Source organism: Diadema antillarum, unplaced genomic scaffold (assembly GCF_040938485.1).
Source record: "Diadema antillarum isolate AM-2024a unplaced genomic scaffold, OU_Dant_1.0 scf00000062, whole genome shotgun sequence".
Taxonomy (NCBI): domain Eukaryota; kingdom Metazoa; phylum Echinodermata; class Echinoidea; order Diadematoida; family Diadematidae; genus Diadema; species Diadema antillarum.
This window is the reverse complement of record NW_027270951.1, coordinates 2,494,199-2,518,990: the sequence shown is the minus strand read 5'-3', so window position 1 is coordinate 2,518,990 and position 24,792 is coordinate 2,494,199. Positions and strand designations below refer to the sequence as shown.

Below are 24,792 nucleotides of genomic sequence, written 5' to 3'. Positions count from 1 at the left end.
TTGCAGAGAAAAAGGGGAAGTAGTAAAAATTTAGCACATGACCTTGACATTTGACCTTTGACTTTGAGCATGTGCACCAAAAGTTGAAAGGCACAGCTTTGTCCACTCATACAATGCCAAGTTTCATATGGATACATCAACAGTTCTTCAGACCCATCACCCACAAAATTGACTACAGACAGACAGAAAGACAGATGGACAATCAGAAAACATTTTTGATGCCTACAGCAACACTTTGTGGCAGAGGCATTAAAAAAACTAGAAATGTCGCTATGGTGGCTGGTATGCCTCCGCTATGATGCATGATTCTCCCAATAGGTGCATATAGTACAATGTCTTCACAATGTGTGATGACAGTTTCACAGTACTGGCAAAATATTGAAATGACAAGTTTGTCAGAAATGTCTTGAATGTTCACTCTCCTTGAACTAGGTTTGCTATAATCGTCAAAGAGTGCAGGTAGGCCTACATGTATTTGGGGAATTGAGGATTTTTACCCGACTTTTGACCAACCCTTTTATAAGTTTATGCATTGAGTAAGTTTCACATTATGACGAAGAAGTGTAATTACAGTAAAAATACAATTTTTTTCTTCTGCACTTTGCCTGGCCTTTGACCCTTAACCTTTGACCTTCTGGCAGGAAATTTCCCAGAGAATCTCCATTAGGTAATACATATATTAAGTTTTAAAAATAATCCTGCAAGCATTGCATATATTAGTATATGAGGGAAATAGTGAAATTTTGAGGAGTTGACCTAGACCTTTGACCCCTGACTATTGACCCATGACCCCTAAATTCTCTACATAATCCCTGCAGTCAGTACAGGCGTATGTACCAAGTTCCATGAAGATACATTGAACAATTTGCGAGAAAAGTGAAATTGTAACATTTTCACCTGACCTTTTGACCTTTGACCTTATGACATGAAACTCTCTCTGGAGAATCTTTACCGCAGTAGTACAGTACATGTCTACACTTAGTTTCAAGAAAATACCTTTGTGCATTGCATAGATATGGGGGAAATTTTTGCCATATGACCTTGACCTTGACCTATTGACCTCTTGCCAATTTCACTAAAGAGCTACTCAACTAATGGCCCCATCATATGTCATCCTTGGACCAAGTTTGGTGAAAGTTGCTTCATCCAGTTTTCAGCACGTAAACAGATAAATTGTAGCATTTGACCTTGATCTTTGACCTTTGACCTCTGTCCGATTTCACTCAAAAACTAATCAAGTAATTGTCCCATCATACATCCTCGGACAAAGTTTGGTGAAATTTGCTTGATCCAGTCTTGAGTTATCGCGTAAACAGATACAACTTCATGATTAGAAATTGACCTTTGACCTTTGGCCTTCAGCCAATTTCACCCAAAATCTAATCAAGTAATTGCCCCATTATACTTTATACTTGGACCAAGTTTGGTAAAATTCCAGTCAATATTACTTAAGTTATCGCGTAAACGAATGCGGACGGACGGAAGACGTACGGACGTACAGACGTACGTACGGACGGACGGACAACCCGAAAACATAATGCCTCTGGCACCACTTCGTGGTGGAGGCATAAAAAATCTTCTCCTCGGAAATGCTCTGAGCAAAATGTGTTCGCTTTTGTATTGACCTGTAACCCCTGACTTTTATCAGATGTTTCTTCTAACATTCTAATGGATTCATAACTCTACAAAATAACTGAAACATGTGTTTCAATTACATGACACATAGGTGCATGTGGATGGAACATTAGCACTATTCTCATCACATTCAAAATAAGATGTTATTTTGGGTCACAATCAGGAGCGAGACCCAAATTTCTAGACCTTGTCTATTACGTACAAGCATGTGCTTGGAACAAAAATATGCATCTTTAAATATACAGTATATGGCTGTATGACAAATGTTGGTTGATCATAAAATTATGACAAATCTTTTTTAGGATAATAGACATACAACCACACATGCAGCAATTGAAGAAGTCCATAATTGTATCTAATCCACCTTTGGGGGTAAAAAAACAATCACAAGACATTATCATTTTGAGTTTTAATATTTTCACAATGCCACAATTTTTCTTGAAAATAAAACCAAGTAAACACAATTCATGTCCGTGTCTGATACATAGGCCCTACTGTAGGTTGGACTACGAAATGGTGATCATAACAGGAACTACACTGCAAGACAGAAACCAACTAAATTACCCTGTGACACTAGATTTACATGTGCAGTATTTGTAAAGTATCTATACATACAACTACCGTACATAGTACATTTTTCATAAAGACTGCAGCTAGCATATTTTCAATGAATTACAATCAAAGTGATTGTAATGCAATGCTGCTCACTTGCACACATAAGTCATTGATCCAGCAAGTTAAAAAAATATTGCCACTATAAATAATAGCATAGAATAGGGTGATTATTTCATCGACAAATTTTGGAAATATAGAGCTGCATTGCTTCTGCAACAAACAAAAACAAAAGAAGCCTTATCAACACAGAAGGACATGAAATTGTACACAATCATTACATTTTAACAGTATACATATTATAAGATCACAGCAAGCAAGAGGCACTATGGACAGTAATGACCTTTTTTCTTTCCCTAAAACATTGCCTTCCCTCACTTGCAAGTTTATTTACTCACACACACACAAAATCTCATGTGTTGTTCATACATGAACATGATTGAGATTCTAATACCCCTGTTGTAGAGTCCTCTCTACCTGAAAGGAACCTCTAAAGGACATGCCAGACCTAAACAAGTGGTAGAACTAAGACAAAGTGGGGGGGGGGGGGGGTGAAAAAGACTCCTGTTTAGAGTTCCTCGCATACATTTCTATACAAACCAGTGGCCGCTGGCGGTGCATTTTTCCTCAAGAGAGACAGGCTATTTCTCATGCACACATAATATGCTTCTAAGGTGGCATGTATACTTGCCCAACAGAAAGCGCAGGTCGTCACAAGTGTGTGCCGTTTCCACAAGAAATTATCTTCTACGATTGAGTGTTTCATCGAATTTCTGTGACTGGTACATCCTATTGCATTTGGTCTCTAGCAGTGTTACCTCATCAACCTGCATTACCAGACACTTGCATCATTAAGGCCTGAAATATTACAGGCACTTGAGAGCCTTTTGGCTGAAAATAACTGTGCTGCATATTCGAGGGTCCAGCACTATGCACCCTCAGACCTCAAAACAATTTCCCTTGGTCCACTCAAAGTGGTCCGACTCAATTTATCAGCCAAGTCCCAGTGGTGTTGAGGTCGTATCAAGTCCTGTCCTCTCTGTCTCCAGGCTGGTCGGAATAGCAATCACTTCTTGAAAAGTGACTGTACATACTTAGTGGAACAGGGCAGGCAGTACATGGCCAAATTCAGACAAGTTGCAAGTCTTATGGGTCATGTAGGAGATGACCTCACAGATAACCTCACAGATAACTTCAAAGACAAGAAGGATGGTTATTCCATGGGCGAGTCCCTTCACTCACCCTACCCTCCTACACCATACTTTCCCACTGAGGATTCCCTATCTTCTCGCTGAATTCAGATTCCACAATCCCCTTCTTTTGATGCCGTCTGTGTACGCCACGCGGTATGCATCTTTGTAGATAGTGGTGCAACCAGAAACATGATGCCAGCATCAACCGCAAAAACACTAGGAAAATAACTGATAGCAGCCAGTCTGCCTACCAGGCTGATGGGACTTTCCCCCTTGAAGTTGTTTGCAAGACCCCTCTAACATTCGTCGTAATGACAAGCACTTCTTGTTTGATGGCCTTGTAGAGAATCTTGATGTTGAGGTATTGGCTAGTACACTTTCATAGAATGCAATGATATTGCAATATGACCTGCCAGACATCAAATTACCCTTAGCTATGGCACTATGTACTCATTATGAGTCCACCCTGTGAACCAACCCATCACCTGCCATTCTTTGTGCATGCGTTCAACCTGAACCACCTGAAACGACCACCGTGTTCCCTGGTCAGTCACAGTCAGTCACAGTGCTTCTTCCTCCAGAACTTCATGCTGATGACAGTGTTGCCCTGGAACCTTGACTTGACTTTATCTGGTCTAATGATCTTGGGTTAACTTGATGTTGGCCCACCCCTTGCATTGTCTCATGGTAAACTCTGCATTCCAAAACTCTCTATCTACCCTGAAGTTTTGTGACATAATAACATTTGTAAGAGGTGCCCAGTGTTTTCACAGGATGTTAAAGGTAACTCCATGTGATGTGATCTCACCTCCTGCAGATCTTTTCCACTGTACCTCTCCTCATGACCATTCTGTGGTGAAGACGACCGAGATTGGATTCCTCTGACTAGCATTAAGCAACAGTTTGAAACCCTACACACTGAGTTCCATGAATCTTTGGTCCTCATTTCAAGGGGACAATGGTGCTGTTGGCCCCTTCGAGGCAGTCATTGACATGGGGCCCGTTCAACCCCCACAGAGGAAAGGCTGCCTCCCCCATACCCCAGGGACAAGCTGGTCAATTTGCAGGCCAAGTTTGATAAACCGAAAGCACTTGGTGTGTTTGTTCCCCCAGGTATGACTGGTATCACTGTGGAATACCTCAATCCTTCTTTCCTAGTAAAGAAACCCAGTGGTAGTTACCAACTCATGACTGCTTTTGGTTGCTGTTCTAAACCACGACTATCGCTTTTGCCAGATATGTCGATTCCAGTCTGTACAAGATTAGCCAATGGGAGTACATGGCTGCCTCAGATCTGACAAATGAATTTTATCAGATCCCCTTGTCCCATGAGTCCATGCAGTACTGCAGCATTGCCACGCCCTGCCATAGAGTGTGTGCATGCATACTAACACTTGCTCTGCCATGGGAATGCCTCGCTCAGAAACCTCTCTGGAAGAACTCATGTGTCGCACGCCAGGTGATCTCCTGATGGAAGGTGTTGTCGTCAAACCTGCTGGTGACCTGGAATGTGGTGGTAACACACAAGAGACCCTCATAATTGCATAATTGGGGTCCAGTCATGTCCTCCAGGTGCTGAGCAAGGCAGGGCTCAACCTCTCCACATATGAATATGGTCTCACGGCACCCTCAAAGCCAACCCAAGTCATATTGCTGGACTAACAGCACGCTTCCATCTACCATCAAAGATGCGTTTCTTCATCAGACTTTTCAAGATGCTTGCCCACATTAAATCCCTGCCTTCCCCCCCCCCCCCCCATTCTTCCTCTCTCGATAGCCTTGGTCACACTGGCAAAAGATCACAATGTCTTTGCAATCTTTTGTCCAATTCTCAATCTTTGGATCAAAAAGTTTTAGTCAGTAGTGCATGTGAGCAAGAAAGAAGAAAAAGTATGCCATCTGACAGCTGGTGATTGTGACATAACAATTCACCCTCGTTCATCACAATGACCACATCCTTCAGAGGCACAGCACGCAAACAGATGGAGGACTGGTCATGTGACAAACTTCATGAAGTTTCAGTTTCTAGCATTCACACTGGCAGACTGAGAATTTTGGTGGGGGTCTGGGAAATATCCCTAGTTTGAGTTTATGATCAAAATCTTATACTTTGCAATCTTTTGCCAGTATGATGGCATGTGATGGCAGTGTTGCTGGTCATCAGTCTCAGGATGCCATTTTCTGGACTGATGAACTGCACTCCAAGCTCTCCAAGGATGTCTTCTCGTTCCCATGCGAGGTGGAAGCCATGATCTATTGCTGCTTCTATCAAGCACTTTTTACAGCAAATACACCGTTTAGTCCGGACAACGCACATCTGTCCTTACGGACAGCAAACCACGCATCGAGGCATTTGAGAAGTTGTGGTGAATTTTCTGCCAGCCCCCTTGTGTCCACTATAGTATCAACAGTGAGCAGATGCCAGTTGTACCTCGACACCTTTCTGGGTCGGCAAATGTTTCATCCAAATTTGCAAGTCACAATGCAACAATGCAACAACTCATCATGTCAAGTGTGCACATGTGTGTGCACAGATGGTCAACTCTGCTGTACATCACATTTCAGCAGATGACATCCTGTAGGGAGACTCGTACCCTTACACATCTCAAACGGCATAAATCAAGTTTCAGTCAGAATGCCCATCCCCACTACATACTCATGTCCATCTTGTCCTAGGTACACAACCCAGGACACAGTATCTGGAATGTCACACACAACTTCCAGGTAGCCAAGAGAAGGACTCCTTTGGAGATGGAGGCCTTTTGAGTTCCCTGAGAAGTCACTGTCCCTCAATCTTTTGTCGATGGTGTCCTCACATTCTCCGTATGTCCAATTAGACCATCCTACTGCTCATCAACTGAAGACAGTCACATCCCGGTATTTGTACACGCCCTTGACATGGAGCCTGCCGTCCACTAGGTTACTGCATCGTGCCACCACTGTGTCTCCCTTTCAATTCTCCCCAGTACTTGGTATCTTATTCGCAGATGATGTGTTGAGGCGCTCACATCAACTTGTTCTTGTCTTGTGCGAAACAGTCACCTCAATACTGCCACCCACCTTATCACTCATAACACCCTTCATGATGCCATTCTCCAACTCTGCCTTGAACTGAGACTTCTTGATGGCCCACTGACATTTATCCCCACAGATATTGCTCCTGGCTTTTCTACCCTGTGCCATGACAACTTTCTTTAATTCCACAATATCTGCATCAAGCTAGGACATGCAAAGAGCAAGGACAATAACCCTGTTGCTGAAAAAGCAGTGCTTGAGTTGGAAGATGAACTCCTCTGCCATGACCCATCTCACACCTATATCATATTTGTGACCTTGTGTTGCCATTGCCTGCCTAAGTAACAGTCATCTTCGATCTTGTGAACTGTCAGCAAGAGAAACTTGTTTATCCAATATGATCAGTTCACATGCGAACAGATCCCCTTTTCAGACAAGGATCTCATCACTGCCTGTCATGTCCAGCTGCAGAAGAATCACCCACACAATGTAAAGTCTTAGACTACACATCTGGTCTCATGCATTCTGGACAGGGCAGCACATGAGACAGGTCTCTCACCTGCGTTGGTGGCCTCGCATACATCCATGCTGATTGGTCAAAACTACATTACAGACCACATTTTCTAGTTTGCTCAACTGAGTTGGAAGTATGTTGGCAACCAGCTACACAGCTCTTCCTACCGTGTCAGACTGGCCAACTGCTTGAAGGTCGCTTCTCCTGTTCATCATAGTCCCACACCGCCTTATGTGGAATTAGAATACAATTGTACAACCACGATGGAGACACCGAGGTTCATCTCTATCCAGCCATCCCTCCTGGTTCTCTGCCTCTTGCCCCTCCTACCACTCATCTTCCTCTGTCACTTCCCAATGACCACCATTTCCAAACTGCTGATCTTGCTTCATCATCCCCTTACTCCGATGCCTTTATTAGAGTTCCTCCTAACCTCTCTACTCCAGCCGACGACTCCCCTGTTCCTGACCCCAAAAAATTGCTATCCAGGTACCTCCTGATGCTTCTAGATATCCCCGATGGGAGCAAAATATCCAAACTAGACTTGGTGATTATGTTATTGATATTGAGCAAATGGTCTTCTTGGGATTATTCCTCGTATTGGGACTAGTTCCTCTTCGGCATATGTCAGTACCAGTATTTTCCTTATCAAGAGACTGTTATGGAATGTTATGATTGCTATGACAGTGGACTCCCATTATAACGAAGTCCTCGGGACCAGCAGTTTTCTTTCATTATATCAAAATTTCCTTATAACCGAACAAATAAATAATAAAAATATACAGCTTCTAATGTTGCGGCCTGAATTTTTACATTGTTGTAACCGGAATTTCGATATAACCGTTTACGTTATAACGGGAGTGCACTGTGCTACATCTAGATACACTTGAATTGTTTTTGACTGTGTACCAGGCGGCTTGGACTAACACTTTTGCAGAGACTCCAACCCAAAGCACCTTCTGATCTGGAGGTTTTCCCACCTGAAACCTCTAGCAAACGGGAGACTCCAAGTTGATGTGCGCTTCGTGCACATCACGAGCGCGAAGTTCCTCGAGGCCAGGTTCCAGGGCCCTTAAGCGGGCCCTGGAAGCTCTCGGGTTCTAGATGCTCTTTCGTGCTATCTAAGGCTTATTTTTCAACATACTTGTACGATGGCAATAAGTAAGAAATCCTTTCCAATGGGAGACACAGAGCCAGGGCGGGAGAAATTGCATCTCAAATGGGAGAACGGGAGATTTTGCAAAAATGGGCTTTCGGCGGGAGATCTCCCGGCGAAAGCGGGAGAGTTGGAGTCTCTGCTTTTGATTTTGTAACTCACTGTATGTTTTGATATCGCCACAGATATACAGTACCGACAGCGAATTATTTTCCACATATTTGCGAATGTCTGCGCATTTTTGAAATATTCCCAAATGTTCGCATGGAAAATAATTCGCTGTCGGTACTGTAGCATGAATCAAATCAAATGTCTATTCATTGCATGGTAAATTATTTTTAATCTAGTTGATTTTCATTTGGAAAATATTTATCTTAATTTCAAAAGTGATCCTAACCCATGCATTATCAAGAGTTGTGTACAGCTTACAATGTTACATGGTATTTAATGTGTGATCACAACCCATGTTTTACTAAGACATGACGGAAACATAGTATTAGATTTTGTCTCATTGACATACTATGCCATCTCAGCCTCTGTATCTGTTTCCCTATTTATTAAAATGTCAAGCATTTATGCAGAATTTCTGTTCTGTACAGGTATCACTGACATATTGCTCTGGATCTTATCTGAATTACCTGATACAGTGTAATTCTGCTCTACATTAAATGTTGTATTCCTCCACAGTGGCATACAGCTTTTGTATTTTGTTTTATTGTACAAGTTTACTTACAATACATGCAAGTTATTCGTGTTGCATGTTAATTGTTATACAGTGCACTCCCATTACAACGAACACGGTTATAACAAAATTCTGGATACAACGGAGTTAATATTGAAATCCCACTTACATAAAAGATAAATGCTGAAGATTCCAATCAAATTACAATGTACAAGTTCATTGATCGATACCGGAAATTTGCAGTATCGTCAAACGTGAGCGATGCGGAATATATGTGCGCCAAGGAAGGGGCTTGCACCTCGCCATCCCGGGCTCCCACCTCGCCATCCCGGGCTCCCACAGACAAAGCGTGTAAAAGACATGTGTGGTGACCGTGATGACTACTGATGACACATATTCCTTTAAAAATATAAATTTAAGATTTTCAAGAAACACTGTTCGATTGTCACCTCAGATTGCTACTTTCAGTTTGTGGTAACCCTGCAAAGTTTAAAGTGTAGGGAGCACAGTCCCAGGCATAAATTTTTGTTCAGCGCACTTGTAGCAAATTTACGCAGGGTGATGGTATCACTGCAGGGCCTCTGACGAAGCCCTATAATTAGGGAGTTCTGGTTAAGCTGATTATTTGTTCAGATATTTGTTGCACAAGTTTTTTTTCTTTAGTTTTTTTTTAATGTTTCAGTTATGTTCCATGTGATTTATAAATTAATGTGGGAGTACTTAGAAGAGACAAAATCATACCATTGACTGTTTCAGTCAATCTTGTGTCATTAGGCTATGTTTGTTCTGCCTGCAAGTTAACACCTTGCAATAGAATTCCATGGAGAACTGCAGTAAAATTGTGTCTGAATTGCGTCCTTCATAACTACTATTAGGTAATATAAAGGTGAGTTTTTAGGCAATTTTCAAATTGGTCCACAGTGACTGGTCATAGGCCATTCCAAAGCTTGGGAGCAGCTACTAAGAATCAGCAAGCTCCATTTTTATGTTTTAGTGCTGGCTGCACGAGTGTCTTTTAGTTACCTATAAAACAATACGTGTCACAGGCAATGCAAATTAGTAATTTTTGTCTTCAAACTTTTATATGATTGATACTTAACAATTACATGCAATTTGTATGAACCAGAAGCCTTGCTTACACTTTTAGAAAAATATTCATAAACTGTCTTCATCAAAATATGAATACGTTCATTAGGGCATGACATTTAAAACATCCATCAGCACAAATGATGTAGCTACACTCGTACAATGTCTTTGATATTTCGTTTTTCTTTTTTACTTGTAAAAAATATCAGTGAATGAACACACTAAGTGTACTTTCCTCACAGTACACCTAGGTGAACTTTTTTTGAAATGTAGAAATTTTAACAAATTCCAGGCAATGTCACACTAGTAAACAAATAAAAACATTTTAATGATACAAATCAATCTAAGCGACTTCAGCAACATGGCAACTTCAACAGCATATCCTGTCTTCTATCCTTATGTATACTGCATGTGTGTGTGTTGTGTGTGTGTGAGTGTATATAATATGTATGGAGTATGGTGTCTTATTTATCTAATTGACTTGACACAGATTTGTAATGTTGACATTGTATTTCTTTTTTTATGTGTAGGCATCCTAAATACAAGCACAACACCACAAGATGCTTTCAAGGCTGCCTGGCTCTCATTGTAAATGCCTCTATTATATGTTTTTGAGTCTTATTTTGCCAAATAATGGCCAAAATTGGCCTCAATCAAATAGTGACAGAAAAAATAAATACACCTGAAAGTGAAAATCACCAGACTCGATGGAGCCTGAAAAATTACCCTGTTCTAAAACGTCCACTCCTTCAGCATGGACATCATATTTCCAGTTACATGAAAAAAAATTATTGTATGAAACAATCCATGAATTCATTTTCTTATTATTTCATTTTACTTCAATTCTCATCTCAACCGATCTTGAAGAACACTGAGATGCGGTCATAGGTACAGCATCAGTTAAAAGAGAAGTCATCAAGTATGAACTTCCTGGGTCCTGGGAGACCAGGGCTGGGTATAAAATGTCATTCACAAAAGAGGCAGTTCTTGACTTACATGTAACCTGCGCAGGAAATAGATGAACATCAATGAACATTTTCGATACAGTAACCCATTATCATGAGATCAAAACTATTGATTTCCAATACTACCTCCACTTACGTTTAACTTTCAAAAAGCAAGTGCATTGACTATGTTCTGCTTCGTTTGCCATCAATGGCATGAACCCGTTGAACTATTGTGTCACTGATAAAAACAACGTGCATGCTAGGTAGATCGGTAGATCTACTTCTCAAATTGGGGCACACTTTTTTACAGCAAAGACAAAAATAGATAAAAACAGGTGTACCGCAAGTTCATAAATCCCTACTACTCATTGGCGACAGTAAGCAAAGTAACATTATGTGCTAAACTTATATCAATAATCCGGAGGAATTCCATTCACACAAGTGGTTAACTTTCTTCGACACGAAGTGTCAGCACAACTGTTCCCAGCAACTCAGCGCGACTAGCAGACATCTACCGACACACAAGTTTACTATGCACGATCATCCATTCACGTAGCTACATGTACGGTAGCCCGCTCAAACGCATGCGAGCAGCGCACCGTTGACACTCAGTGCACGCCTCTATGCCGCCGTAATCTCTGCGGAGTTCGACCTACGATGAAGGCAAAATAACGGCGTTTTACGGAAATCCCGAGATGTTCATGACGCCTAAAGAACGTGTAAGGTTGAATAGTAATCACTCTCAGAAATCATTCATACGACACTGATAATCACAGCTCCATTTCAAAATCATATTCAATTTTCGTACTTACTTCGTATATATTTCCCTCAGCCATTTTCACCGCCTTTGCAAACTGATTTTCTCTTTCCCTCTCTCTCTTAGCTCTCCACCGTGGCCGTGCACACAGATACTGTATGTGCATGCATGTGTATGTGCATGCTAGCTCGCAGGCTGGGCTCCATCGACCCTTTGATATGCGCATGCGCACTTCAATATCGTATTTCCTGCATACTACAACTCCACTGTCTTTTTTGCATGTTGTCCACCTATCTCATGTAGACAAGAAGTTAGGATAAGTTGGTAAGTTATGATAGTTGAAACCAGAAAGGCATAAACGGTACTATGATTTGTGATTTCATCGCATTACCGCTAGATGCATCTAATTATTGGTCAATCGTGTCTAGATAGGTCGGCAGAACATTAAATAACAAAGTGTGAAATTTAGACAGGTTCTGACTGTAAAGTACTGTATGCGGGCGTTTACATCTATATACCTATGTTCACATGATATTATACAAATGATGCACAGGATAGAGTGCGTTAGTGTAGGCGTAGTGCACTCGAGGGTATTTACAATTGTGAAACATGCACGAGGCGAAGCCGAGTGCATGTTGCACTACATTGTAAATACCCGAGAGTGAGCTACGCCTACACTAACGCCACGAAATAATCCTGTGCATCATTTGTTTTATAAAATGGGTCGAAAATTCGAAAACTAACATCATTTTTCAGCGTTTTTCACGTACCTTTGTGGGTCAAGACGTCCGAAGATGTTCGTCCCAAACTTTTACGCACGTCGCATTCGCGGAGTCCCGCACATACAGTATAAGTATAATGGGGGGTTGGGTTTCCGGACACCCGCATGAAAACTTACTTATTTTACATAGAATATGCACCCTTTACCTTAAAGACTTGATATAGACTCCTCATATAGGCCTACTAGACAACATACTCTGAAAACGGCGTGAGAATTAACCTGCTAAATCGTTGGATTTGCTCTTCAAAGTGACTCCATGTACGCGTCCGGTCCCATAACGCTTGGTCTACTGTACTGTACAAAGTGTACGTATAGTACAGTGCAGTATACGTACGTACGCCACATATGTTATGCACAAGGGAAGACAGGCCGGCCGGCCGGCAGCCCGAACTAGAAGTTGTTTACAGGATTGACAGCGCGTACGCGTATGCATGCAATTCATCAAAGGAGCCGCCGCGCGCACAGACGATCGGCAATCTACCATAGGATTACAGGCAGTGCAGTTGTACTGAAGTAAAGGAAGGAGGTGTGTCTCATTTCAGCGCTTCCTATTGGCTACATTCTTGAACCCATTTTATAAATTACGATATTCAGAGTATTAAACTAACATTGCAACATGAAATTGATAGATAGGCCTATAAACGATTTACAGGTGTACCATGTAAAGTCAAAACTTTTCTGAGTTACAATAGAAACTACATTGACACCTCATCACTCAACACTCTTTGGTCTGTCTCTATAATTGCATTGCATTATATTCAACCATAACAGCTTTCACAAACACACACACACACACACACACACACACACAACAACAATCAAAACAAAGAATTTTGTTGTCCCATATATATCATACGTGATATAATAACTTTAACTTATAAGTAGTTTCTTTACACAAAGAAGTCACTTTCCATAATCTGTCATTCCACAGTGCATTCCAATACAAATCAGTCGCTCTTTGGCAATAGATCTACACACAGTCATCCGAGGTGGGTCAATTCGTGTATATGCCTATGGCAGTTGCGATGCCAATTCACAACCACAATTATCATGAGTATGTGTACTTTTCCAAACATTCTTCCAGTTACTGTCACTTCTGCTCTCACGTTCTTTGCACAACACATGCTCAGTAATCTGATAGATCCATTCATTCATTCATTCATTCATTCATGTTTTTAATTTCATTTCCAATCAATAATTGTACATAGGTAATACATACGTCAAATGATAACATATCTTGTAACATATAATACATCTTGTTTCATAAAGGACTTGGTGGAAATGAAAATTGAGGGGCTGCTAAAAAGCGAACTTGTATAGTGCAGTCCCCTCTCTTACTCACGTTACATACTATACAATACATTAATACATAGCTTACAAAACTACAATACAATTGTCATGTACAGTTCAAGTTAATCATTAGAAGTATACACTTTTCATTACATCGATGGTAACATGAAACATACGCATTCACACATACACACACACACCCGCACACACACACACACACACGTACACACATAAACACACAGAAGAGAGTAGGGAAAGAGAGAGAGAGAGAGAGAGAGAGAGGTAGGGAGAGGGAGTATTGACTAAATTCATTTAAGATTGGTATCAAAGATACCCTATCACTGATTCTAAGATGAAAAAAAAAAGAATCTTCTATCAAATTCGTTACTCATTCAGCAGTATAGCAAAGCAAAAAAAAAGTTTTACAGATATATAATGTATTGCACTACATTACATTACATATCTGATAATTACCAACATAAATCCATTTGAGTCCGCATTGAAAATGCATCTTATGATGCAATTACGACTTTTGTGTATTTCATCACATCAGTCTTTCCTTTTCTTGAATGCAAAAGAAGGGACATTACACACTGCGTTATGCGCTACATTCAATGTATACGGGTTAAGTAGTTTATTTATGAAATGCAAGATGATATTAAGTAAAGGGTGAAGGTTGAGATTTGAATTTTCTTCAATTTGTGTCCCTCTAACAAATGAAATTTGTAAGATCGCAACTACTGATCCGTGATTTAACAAACATCTCCGGGGAAAAAAAGGTTCATTTTTCCGACATGTTTGTTAAATCACAGATCAGCAGTTGCGATCTTACAAATTTTATTTGTTATAGGGAGATTATAATGATCATTCTGTTTGTTATTAATTGTTATTAATATTTATCATTATTATCATTATTGTTACTTTATCAGTAGCATTTATTATCATTGTTATCATTATTACTATTAATTTTTCATAATCATTGTTGCCAGGTGTGCTTTGTATGAACAACATTTTCAGCACAGGATAGGGACTGTTGTTAATTTCGTTTGTAATCATCATAATATGCTTTGCTCTTACCGATTTCATCTGCTTCGCCTTCTCTCATCTGGGATCTCAGAACATCGATTGATAGGCCATGAGCGTCTTTCTCGTCTCAGAATGCTTCTTTCTATTTTCAGAGAACTTAGGGGCATTTCATAGCCTCTCTTTTCTTATTTTCTTCATCTTCTCTCTCTCTCTCTCCCTTTCTATTTTTTTTTTTTGGGGGGGGTAGGAAGGATTCGGTTTGTTTTTCAATCATTCCTTCTTTCCACCATGCATGTTCTATAGCAATATCAAGATGTATATTGTCTACTAATGATTTATTGTTTTATTTCAGCACGTATAGAGAATCATGTGTGGTCCTTCAATTTATTTTCACGTTTGAATCATTTTGCGTATCGACACAAACACAATAGTCATTGTGTACATGCAGATCCTTTGGAATTCTTCCTTCCTTTAGTTGTTGTTTTTTTTCATAAAGTTGGAAAAGATACGTTAAGTTGAGAAGTAAATTCAATTAAATCCAAAAAAAAAGACATATTTGAAGTGAGTAGGTTCGAAAGAAAACGGAAGGACATATTAAGTGGAGAGCACTCTTAATATAGTTAGCGGTGTAATAGAAAATGATTATTATAGACATTGAGTTTGTTTATTTTGAATACTATAGACGGATGTGGAAAATATTTGGAGATGGTTTTTTTTTTTCAGATAATGTATATGTAGCAATTGCGCAGCAGATAGACCAACTATACCTTAATTCTATATCAAGCAATGTACTTTTTAGCATGACTTGTATGTTTTTTTATTATAGATTTATTTGAAAAATAACTCTGAATTGTAACGAGACAAAATGTACATAATACGGATTTACTAGTATTTTGTTTTCAACACATTAAAAAAGATGTGGTCCTTTATTCTATTTTCGTGTTTGAATCATCACATTTTATATCGATAAACCTACACACACACACACACACACACACACACACACACAAAGGTGAATGTTGTATTGAGGTAATTGATTCATTTCAATATTATCATTTTAATCAAACAGAAAAATAAGAAGCATTTCGTCCTTCCCATTCCCCTTTTCTTTTTATTCTTGAATAAGATTTAAAAAAGAAAAAAAAATCCCCATTCCCTTTTCCATTTTATTCTTCATAGTTTTACGCACCTTAATTTCTGTTACTGTGTATATCCCAAAAATGATGTCTAGATGTTCTTGTTGAAAAATAAGATAAAAACTGAAATTGAAATTGAACGAATCCACACCAATATTCATCTACTCCCCAACAGATACAGGCCATTCTCACGTTTCTGTTAGTGCAGTTTTCCATTTGCATTTAATTCCTATCGATTCAAACTAGATTTTAGAATCTGAACTTTTAAATTGAATATTTGAATAGTTTTGAGGGAATTGTCAGTATTTATGGGTATACCACAAACTTTAAGCTGATTATTTCTACGATGTTCTCCTAAAGTTCAAAGTTCATATTCATTTCCATTTCCATCAAATAAACAGAGAAAATTATATACAATGTATAAGCTCAGCAGAACATTAATTGTGACAATTGCAATCGTTTCTTTTTATTCTTAATCAAATTCACACGAATGCATGTATTTGCTTCCCGACAGATACATGTCATTCTCACTTTTCTGTTAGTGCAGTTTTCTAGTTGCATTTTACTTCTATACCAATTCAACGTAGATTTTACCAATTCAACGTAGATTTTAGAATCTGAACTTACAAATTGAATATTTGAATAATTTTGAGGAAATTATCTGTATTTATGTGTACACCACAAACTTTAAGCTGATTATTTGTACGATGTTCTCTTAAAGTGAAAGTCACAGCTGCTCGTGAGTGACTTATATGATAATCAACAATCGGACACGAGACGTGGGGTACATCATATTATGGTTACAGCTCGATATTCCGAAGGTTCGTTATTCCGAAGGCTCTTTATTCCTAAGATTCGTTATTCCGAAGGTTCATTGTTCCTAATTTCATTTTCGGATTAACCAATCTGCGGAATAACGAACCTTCGGAATAACGCCACAAATTTTCGGATTAACGAACCCTTTTTCATTTTCGGATTAACGAACCTGTAAGTATAGGGAATTTGCGTGTTTCGGATTAACGACCCTTCGGATTAACGAACCTTCGGAATAGCGAACCTTTGGAATAACGAAAGGTTTCATCCACATTCGTCAAAAAGAAACAAACAAATAATGAACACTAACTTTCAAATCGTGCCTAGTTGAAATTAGCTGAACTCACAAGTTCACATGCAAATTACTAGTAGATAAGGTGATGCTCCAACTCATTGCCTTTCTTCCTTTTCATGAGTCAGTGATTGAGTAATGACAACCACAGAAGCAAAGTATTATGACGTCATGGCCTCGCAAGCTTCCCTACACTAATCTCTATTACAATTTTGTGTGTGTTGGGGGCGGGCTTGCATGAACACACCACACACCACATTACAATATAGCTGATGGTTTTCATTATGGAAAGGATGACAATTGGTACAACTATAGATTCGGGTCTAAAAGGATAATTTTATCAATGATACTTTTGACACACTAATCGGAGAATTGTGAAGAGATGACCTCACTTTTGTTTTGTTTTTTAGGTTTTGTTTTGGCTTATTCATTACAGTCAACTTGAACTTGGAGCGGAGTGTCACTTTGACAGGAACAAAAATTATAAAAGATATCACGTGCACAGAGCTGATTGGTAATTCTTCTGTGTTTTGTTAAACCTTCGTAAGAAAGAAACAAATTCCTTTATAATGTTTCGAATTGTATAATGTACATAACAAATCATACATGAAAGCACAAAACACACACACACATACACACACATGTATAGTCAGCAAACGGTATCAACCAGGCACATTGTGCTATACGCTTGAAGAATGATGAATGCACATAGAATCATATGATTATATATATATAATATATATATATATATATATATATATATATATATATATATGTATATTGATTGATTGATTGTACATTATACAGCTTCAGCAGTAGAGGGGAGATAATATTCTTCAAACGAAAATGAGAGAGAGAGTGGCCTTACACTTGTTGAGCAATGATACGTATATTGATTACTATCATTATGAAGCCACACCATTCAGTTATCGAAACCTTTTCTTTGGGTATCCTACGAATGTCTCCCATCGTATTATAATGCACGGGACATTAAGGATGGTCATATTATCTTTGATACAAAATTAATCTTTGGTTTCTTTGGCTTCTATGCTGTTATATACTGCCGGATGTTATATTTTATCAGATGAATATTTTGTTTAGTATCTTCTCCTCTTATATACCCAGTCATTAAGAGCATAACCAAACAAAACTGTTTACATAACATCATCATCGAGAGTCACAAAGAAAATTTATTCACCATTAAGCCTGTGTGTATATGCCTGCATCCTCCCTTCACAACAGGTTATTGAGTATCGTCATTGAACTACGGAAGTTATTAAGTGACACGGCCTAAAATTGCATGAAGGCTACAGACCGCTGAGCACATCCTTCAACGCACGGATCATAAGTTATTGCGCATACATCCGCATATACAGTATAATTATCATACATGACTTCGCCATGTGAATTCATTCTTTGTCCATCTCTCTCTCCCTTCTCTCTCTCTCTCTCTCCCTCTCTCTCTCTCTCTCTCTCTCTCTCTCTCTCTGATGAAACTACAACTGTATATTCATAATACTACAATATTTTTTTTCAATACTGTATTTTTCTTTCTTTTTCTTATAAACAATATACAAATTGATTTATGACAAAATAACACAAATTTCATTACAACATAAATTCCACATTGTCAATATTACGAATGAAACAGAAAGAAATTTGAATGTAAAAAAGGAAAAAAGACAAACACATCAAACAGAACGGAACACCCCCCCCCCCCCCTCCCACCCACCCAACCCCGTATCCGGTATAATCCCATCAAATTATCACAATAATACAAACATCTACACAGACACACACACACACACACACACACACACACACACACAAGGAAACATGCACACAACCATACCCACACACACACACACACACACACATATATAGGCAGTATCGTCGTCCGGTCATAAAGCACAAGTCTTGTGTGCTAACAAAGACATTCCATTACCCCCCCCCCCCCCCCTTTATATCTCCCTGTCACAGTTTATTGTGTCATTTTAATTTTCTTTTTATATATATATATAATTATATTCGTGTGCGTTGGCCAGTGTATGTCTTGGTGTCCGATGAGAATAATGAGATTTTCTGTCCCGTAAAACATTTTGAACAATATACATGTTGAACAGGACCACAATTTTGCTATATGACAAAAGCTGGACAACAAATTTTCTGCTGCACATTTCAACGAGATGGTTACTTCGTGAATGATAATCATTTTATTCGAAGTATGCGAAGCCCGCGGCGTCGTACAAGACGTAAGACTCGTCCAAACCATCATGTGACTACAGAGGGCGTTTTGTTCGATGTGATCAGCCTGTCATCGATTGTGAGCTAATGCGTCTCGCTGACCCGAAAACACCGTATTAATTTTTTAGTTTCACTCTCGAGTTGGTAAAATTCGTTTTTGTCACAGACTCACAGTTACACCTATGAATCACGACATAGCTTGCATTGGAATTATGGGGAGATATGAAATTATGTTCTCCATTAGCAATTGTGTTACTCATCAGGCTATAGATCGATGCGGTTTCTTCCTCAGTCTTGCCCAAGGAAAGAAGGACGAAATTGTCTTCGTCACTGTGACATCGCACATCAATCATTCATGAGTCACGACCCATCACCACCCTCCGGCCAAGACCTTTTGAAAGATGCTTGCTAGTGATCGCATAGGCTGTTTTGTTGCTTACATTTAATTGTTTATTTTTCATTCTAATTGTTTACTCATAGGCCTGTGAAATTCATCCCATTTATTGAAATCAGGAGAAGGTCATCTTTTGGTTTGTGCTGTAATAAAAAAAGAAGAAGAAGATAAAATAAACATACCCAGTGTGACTGCATGGCAAATCCGATAATCAATCAATTCTCAGCACCATAATATCCCAGGAAGATGATGCACATTTAACGACTAACATGTACATTGTACACACATAAATTTATCACAACAGGGTGGTATGGTTACGTTTTATTCAGGATCAAGTTGGTCTTTATTATGATAATGCAGAAGAAATCTTAAAAAATATATGATGATGATAATGAAAATAATGATGAGAAGGAGAAAACGAATGCAGTAATAAAAACTTTTGCTGAAAAAGTGTTAGACTTATACCTGTCATTGTTATTGCAAGCGTAAGTCCTATTTGTTCTAAAGGAATAATTGCTAGCTGATTTTAATGTATCGTCATGTCAATCGCATACCTTGCGAATTTGTGCTCTGTTGAATTGAAATAGAATTTTGATTGAAACTGAAATTCAATTAATAGTATAAGATAATTGTGCATAACCCTATAACGCTTTGATTTTTATGTATAGCATTTCGATAATTCAAAGATGATAATTATTATGTATCGCTTTGTAAAGCCATATGGACTCACTTATACGTAGAATTTCAGAGTCATCAGCCTTCTTCACCGGCTTTGCAATTTTGTCGAAATTTCGAATTTCAAATCTATTCACGCAATACATGTACTTTATTCATTAATCGTATTCCATTAGGTATATGTGCGCATTTACTCATTTATTCATCTCATTGATCTTTTAATTTATTTCCTTAGCAATCTGATTATCAACATATTGATGATATAATCTTCACCTGACATTTCCCGCTAAATGGCATCATGTTTGATGCCCAACATCAGGCTTCGGCCAGTTCTCTTCAGGGCTTTTTACACTTGCAAATCTTTGCTTAGTCCGGCCCAGGCACAAACCCTTGTTGGTCGTACTGCATGTGCCAAGACTAATACACGTACCACTGCACTGCAGCCTCTTGAAGCTACAACACAGGGGGGGTGCCGAAGCGGGGTAGTCTTGGGCAGACTCCTCTACGACCAACAAGGGTTTGTGCCTGCAAACTAAGTCCGGCCCGTACCAACGGTGGGGCTAGGGGGGGGGGGGGGGGGGGGGCTTAGCCCACTTTCTGTTTACACTTGTTTTTGCCAAAGTGGGCTAGCCCCACCGATAAGGCCTGCAAAATAGCAAGGTTAGCACCGCGATTGCGGTGCCAAGCAAGCGAGTGTAAACAGAACGAAAAAATAATCCGGGGCTAAGCGACTGAGACGAAGTTCGACCCCCACTGACCAATCAGAAACGAGGTAATTAAGTGCTGCCGGTGCGTGCGTGTACTTGTACAGTGCACAGCGTAATCATGAATATTCATGTAGTTTGGAAAGTACGGGGCTAAGAAATATGAGTGTAAAAAGGTCAGTTTTCTCCTTAGCCCAGGACAAGAGCTTAGTACGGGATTTATTGGCAAGTGTAAAAAGCTGAAAAATTGGTACGGGACTAACGATAGTCCTGGGTCAGAGAAAGTACGGGGTTAAGAAACACAAGTGTAAAAAGGGCTTTCGATGCCATTCTCCTAAATGCTATCTGTTGATTATCGACCTATACACTATGCATGGCGGCGGCTCTCTGTCGGCACAGAGTCACACACACTCCCGTGTTATCAGAGGAATAGGACGTGCTAAAACCTGTCATCTGTTTCTGAGAAAGTAATTGAACTTCAGGCGAAGTTCAGAGCATCGTAGCGTGGTGCGTCAAAAGGGCCTAGTTATACCCGCAAGCAAGCGATTATGTATATTGCATGATTATTATCTATCCAAGCTCTGCCCTCTGATCACCCGGAGGTCAATGATGATAACTCGTCCTGAGGTATTTAGTAAGATCGCTCTGCGGATTCAACATGCCCTTCTTCACGACGGTTCGATGTCCACTTATAGTCCTATAGGTTTCAATGATGTCTTGGTGTTCTGAGCAACATATATATCATACTTATCCGACCCTTTTATTCACGTAAATTACAGTTTTGTCAACTGTCTATCACCATGTCATCGGATTTGCAATGTTTATATCATAATCAAACAATACAAAGGGTGAAGATTTGGTCTTTTATTGCTCTCATTTTTGCATTTCTCATCAGGATCTTTTTTTTTCTTCCGAAGCTCAATAGACAGTAATCAATAAAGTATGAACAAAGCGACGAACAGATCGACAATCAACTGTATGAAAACTGTTGAAGACAATAGGCCTATATATCAAATTGAAATCAGCGTTCATTTAAACTTCTGTAATGAAAGGGTGTAATGTAAATGTATGGGCATAACTTCACTCATATCCAAAACCAAGCGATTCTAATAAAGTGTGGGACCCACACTTTTTTTTTATGAACTATGTTTCAGTTATTCCAAATCCGATTTTCATCAGAATGTTTTTTCTTGGTATCTCGCAAAAAGTTAAAAGCCCAATTCTCATCTCCACCAATACTGTACTATCCCTTTAAGTAATGCATGACACTATAAAGATTACTTCTAAATTCCCGTAATAATAACAATAATAATGATAATGATTATAATGATAACAATAATAATGATGATGATGATGATGATATATATATATATATATATATATATATATATATATATATATATAATCATCTGATGAAGTTGCCTGATGATTGCACCTCACGGAGGTTGCATGAAACTCAGAGTTGCAATAAATACGGATGAACCTGCAGTCAACCGCGTGAACTTGTTCCAATACTTATATATATATACTATATATATATATATATATATATATATATATTTATTTTTGATACGGCTGCAGATATCGTTAGTTATCATCATCCCTTTGATGATTGTTATAGGTCAACTTTTTGCAGTTTTTAATCTTAATCCCCCGTGAGTCCAGGGTGATGACTCATGAGGAAAGATAATAAACAATTTGCGGTGCCGCTTATTATAGGCCAGACAACATATCGAATGTGATGCGAAGTTATTGATGTGGTATTGATTAGCCTGTTTATGTTATTAGATCCAACATACAGTCGTGTATACACATTGAGAAACGCCATCCCATGACATGAAACGTAACATAGAAACGCTTTCAATCGACTTATATATTTTGTGTATAAAGCAACTGCAGTTATTACACGAAAGTGTGCGCGTGTGTGCATACAATATTGTTGTGTTGAGTGTGTGTATGTGAAAAAGGGGTATACCTGTTGATGTTCAGAGATAGAGAGAATGTTTGTATGCTTTCAGAATAATGTGTGTTTTTTCGGTATTTGCATAATTTATTCATTACCTATTACATGTATTCACATGCGCCTGAAATCTATATTTTTTTTCATTAAACTGAAAGATGAGGCTACTATTTTTTGCTCATTAATCTGCAAAAACAAACAAACAAACAAACAAACAAACAAACAGACAAACTATAAAAAGCGACCGACTATTTTTGAATTCATTTATGCAGGTGTTCAGAAATCTACATCTACACAAAAAGGATATTCTATTCATTAACATAAAAAAAGACACTTTCACACACATATATCCAAAGATTATATATATATATATATATATATATATATATATATATATACATATATATATATATATACATACATATATATATGTATATATATATATATACATATATATATATATACATACACACATATATATATATATATATATCTTTTTTTCTCTCTCTCACACACACACACACATACACACACACAATACAGCGACAATGCATGTCCTTACAATACAACGTATGGCCGGACTGAAACACAGAAAAATCCAACTGATGAAATAAGATTAAAATGAATGTGTGCCGAAAATGGAACACATACACACACACACACACACACACACACACACACACACACACATTTCACTAAACTCATTGCACTTGTACAGCATTTTTGAGGCATATGATACTCGATACTAAATTTGCTTTAGATTTTCAACCCTCTGACTTCTATAAACACCAAATTTAGGAAGTTTGTTGGCTGATGCAGGGAGGTGAGACATTTTCGTCTCGCCTCCCTGGCTGATGGCACACTGATGTGTTAAGAATTAGATATCATTCCACGACGAATCGTTTCTCAGATGTGGACTTGTATGTATAAATTCATTCATTTATCTTCCATCTCCAACAAAATATATAAATACGATTTTTGTTTTACCAGAAGATAAGTGCATACATTGTATATTGACATTACAAAATATAATAAGTGAAATTGAATACAGCCTGTAGTATGTCATTGATATGGAAGGTGGAAAGAAAAACGACAAATAATTTTTTAAATAACCAAAAACTGGAGGTGGGGAGGAATGTTAAAAAATATAGAATAAACTCCATACAATCTTTCCTTAAGGGGACTGTACAGTACTGGTGGCGGTGAGGATTCAGCTTGTAACGTTTTTCGAGATATTTAGAAATCACTCTATGAAATGATAAAGAGCATACGATTCTAAGGGGAATCAAAAGTTTATTTGATGAAAATCGATTTTGAAATGACAGAGATATTCAGAAACAACGTAAAACACAGAGGTCTTAATAAAAGTCGTGGCCTGTCATTGTCATTTTTATAGGATTGCTTTTTTTTTGATATCTCATCCATTTCAAGACCAATTTTCATCAACTAAACGTTGAATCCTTCTTGGAATTACATAATCTTTCATATTTCATAAGCGGTTTCTCATTATTTCACCCCCTCCCCCTCCCCCCAAAAAGAAACCAACAACAACCAAAAAACATGTTATGAATCTGACATAATAAGGTCTCGACCAAAACTATACGATCCCTTTACTTTTACACAATGATTGGACCAAGCAGTTCAGCGCACATTATTATTGTCCTGTCGAGGGATGATTATAATGTTATACACCCTTAAATATGACTAACTTTGAAACGGGAGAACAGTCCTATATACGCCAATTAAGGTCCATCTTGATAACATGATTTTAAATATTTTTCAGGATCGTTGTGCACGGAAAATTTGGGTTTGCCATGCAAGCTTTGTTGACACATGAAGCAATCAAACCGAAAACTGAAACAAACTCAATCTGGTCAGAA

General features: G+C 38.6%; 1 protein-coding gene across 1 annotated transcript in view; it reads right to left on the bottom strand.

Annotated features, from left to right (window-relative positions):
* Window positions 1-11,718, bottom strand: part of LOC139716156 (chromodomain Y-like protein 2) — a 35,402-nt gene extending 23,684 nt beyond the window's left edge. Inside the window, exon 1 of the mRNA XM_071627715.1 lies at window positions 11,653-11,718. Coding sequence (XP_071483816.1) covers window positions 11,653-11,676 — 24 coding nt within the window. The 5' untranslated portion in view covers window positions 11,677-11,718. The remainder of the gene's footprint in view (window positions 1-11,652) is intronic.
* Window positions 11,719-24,792: the final 13,074 nt, after the last annotated feature.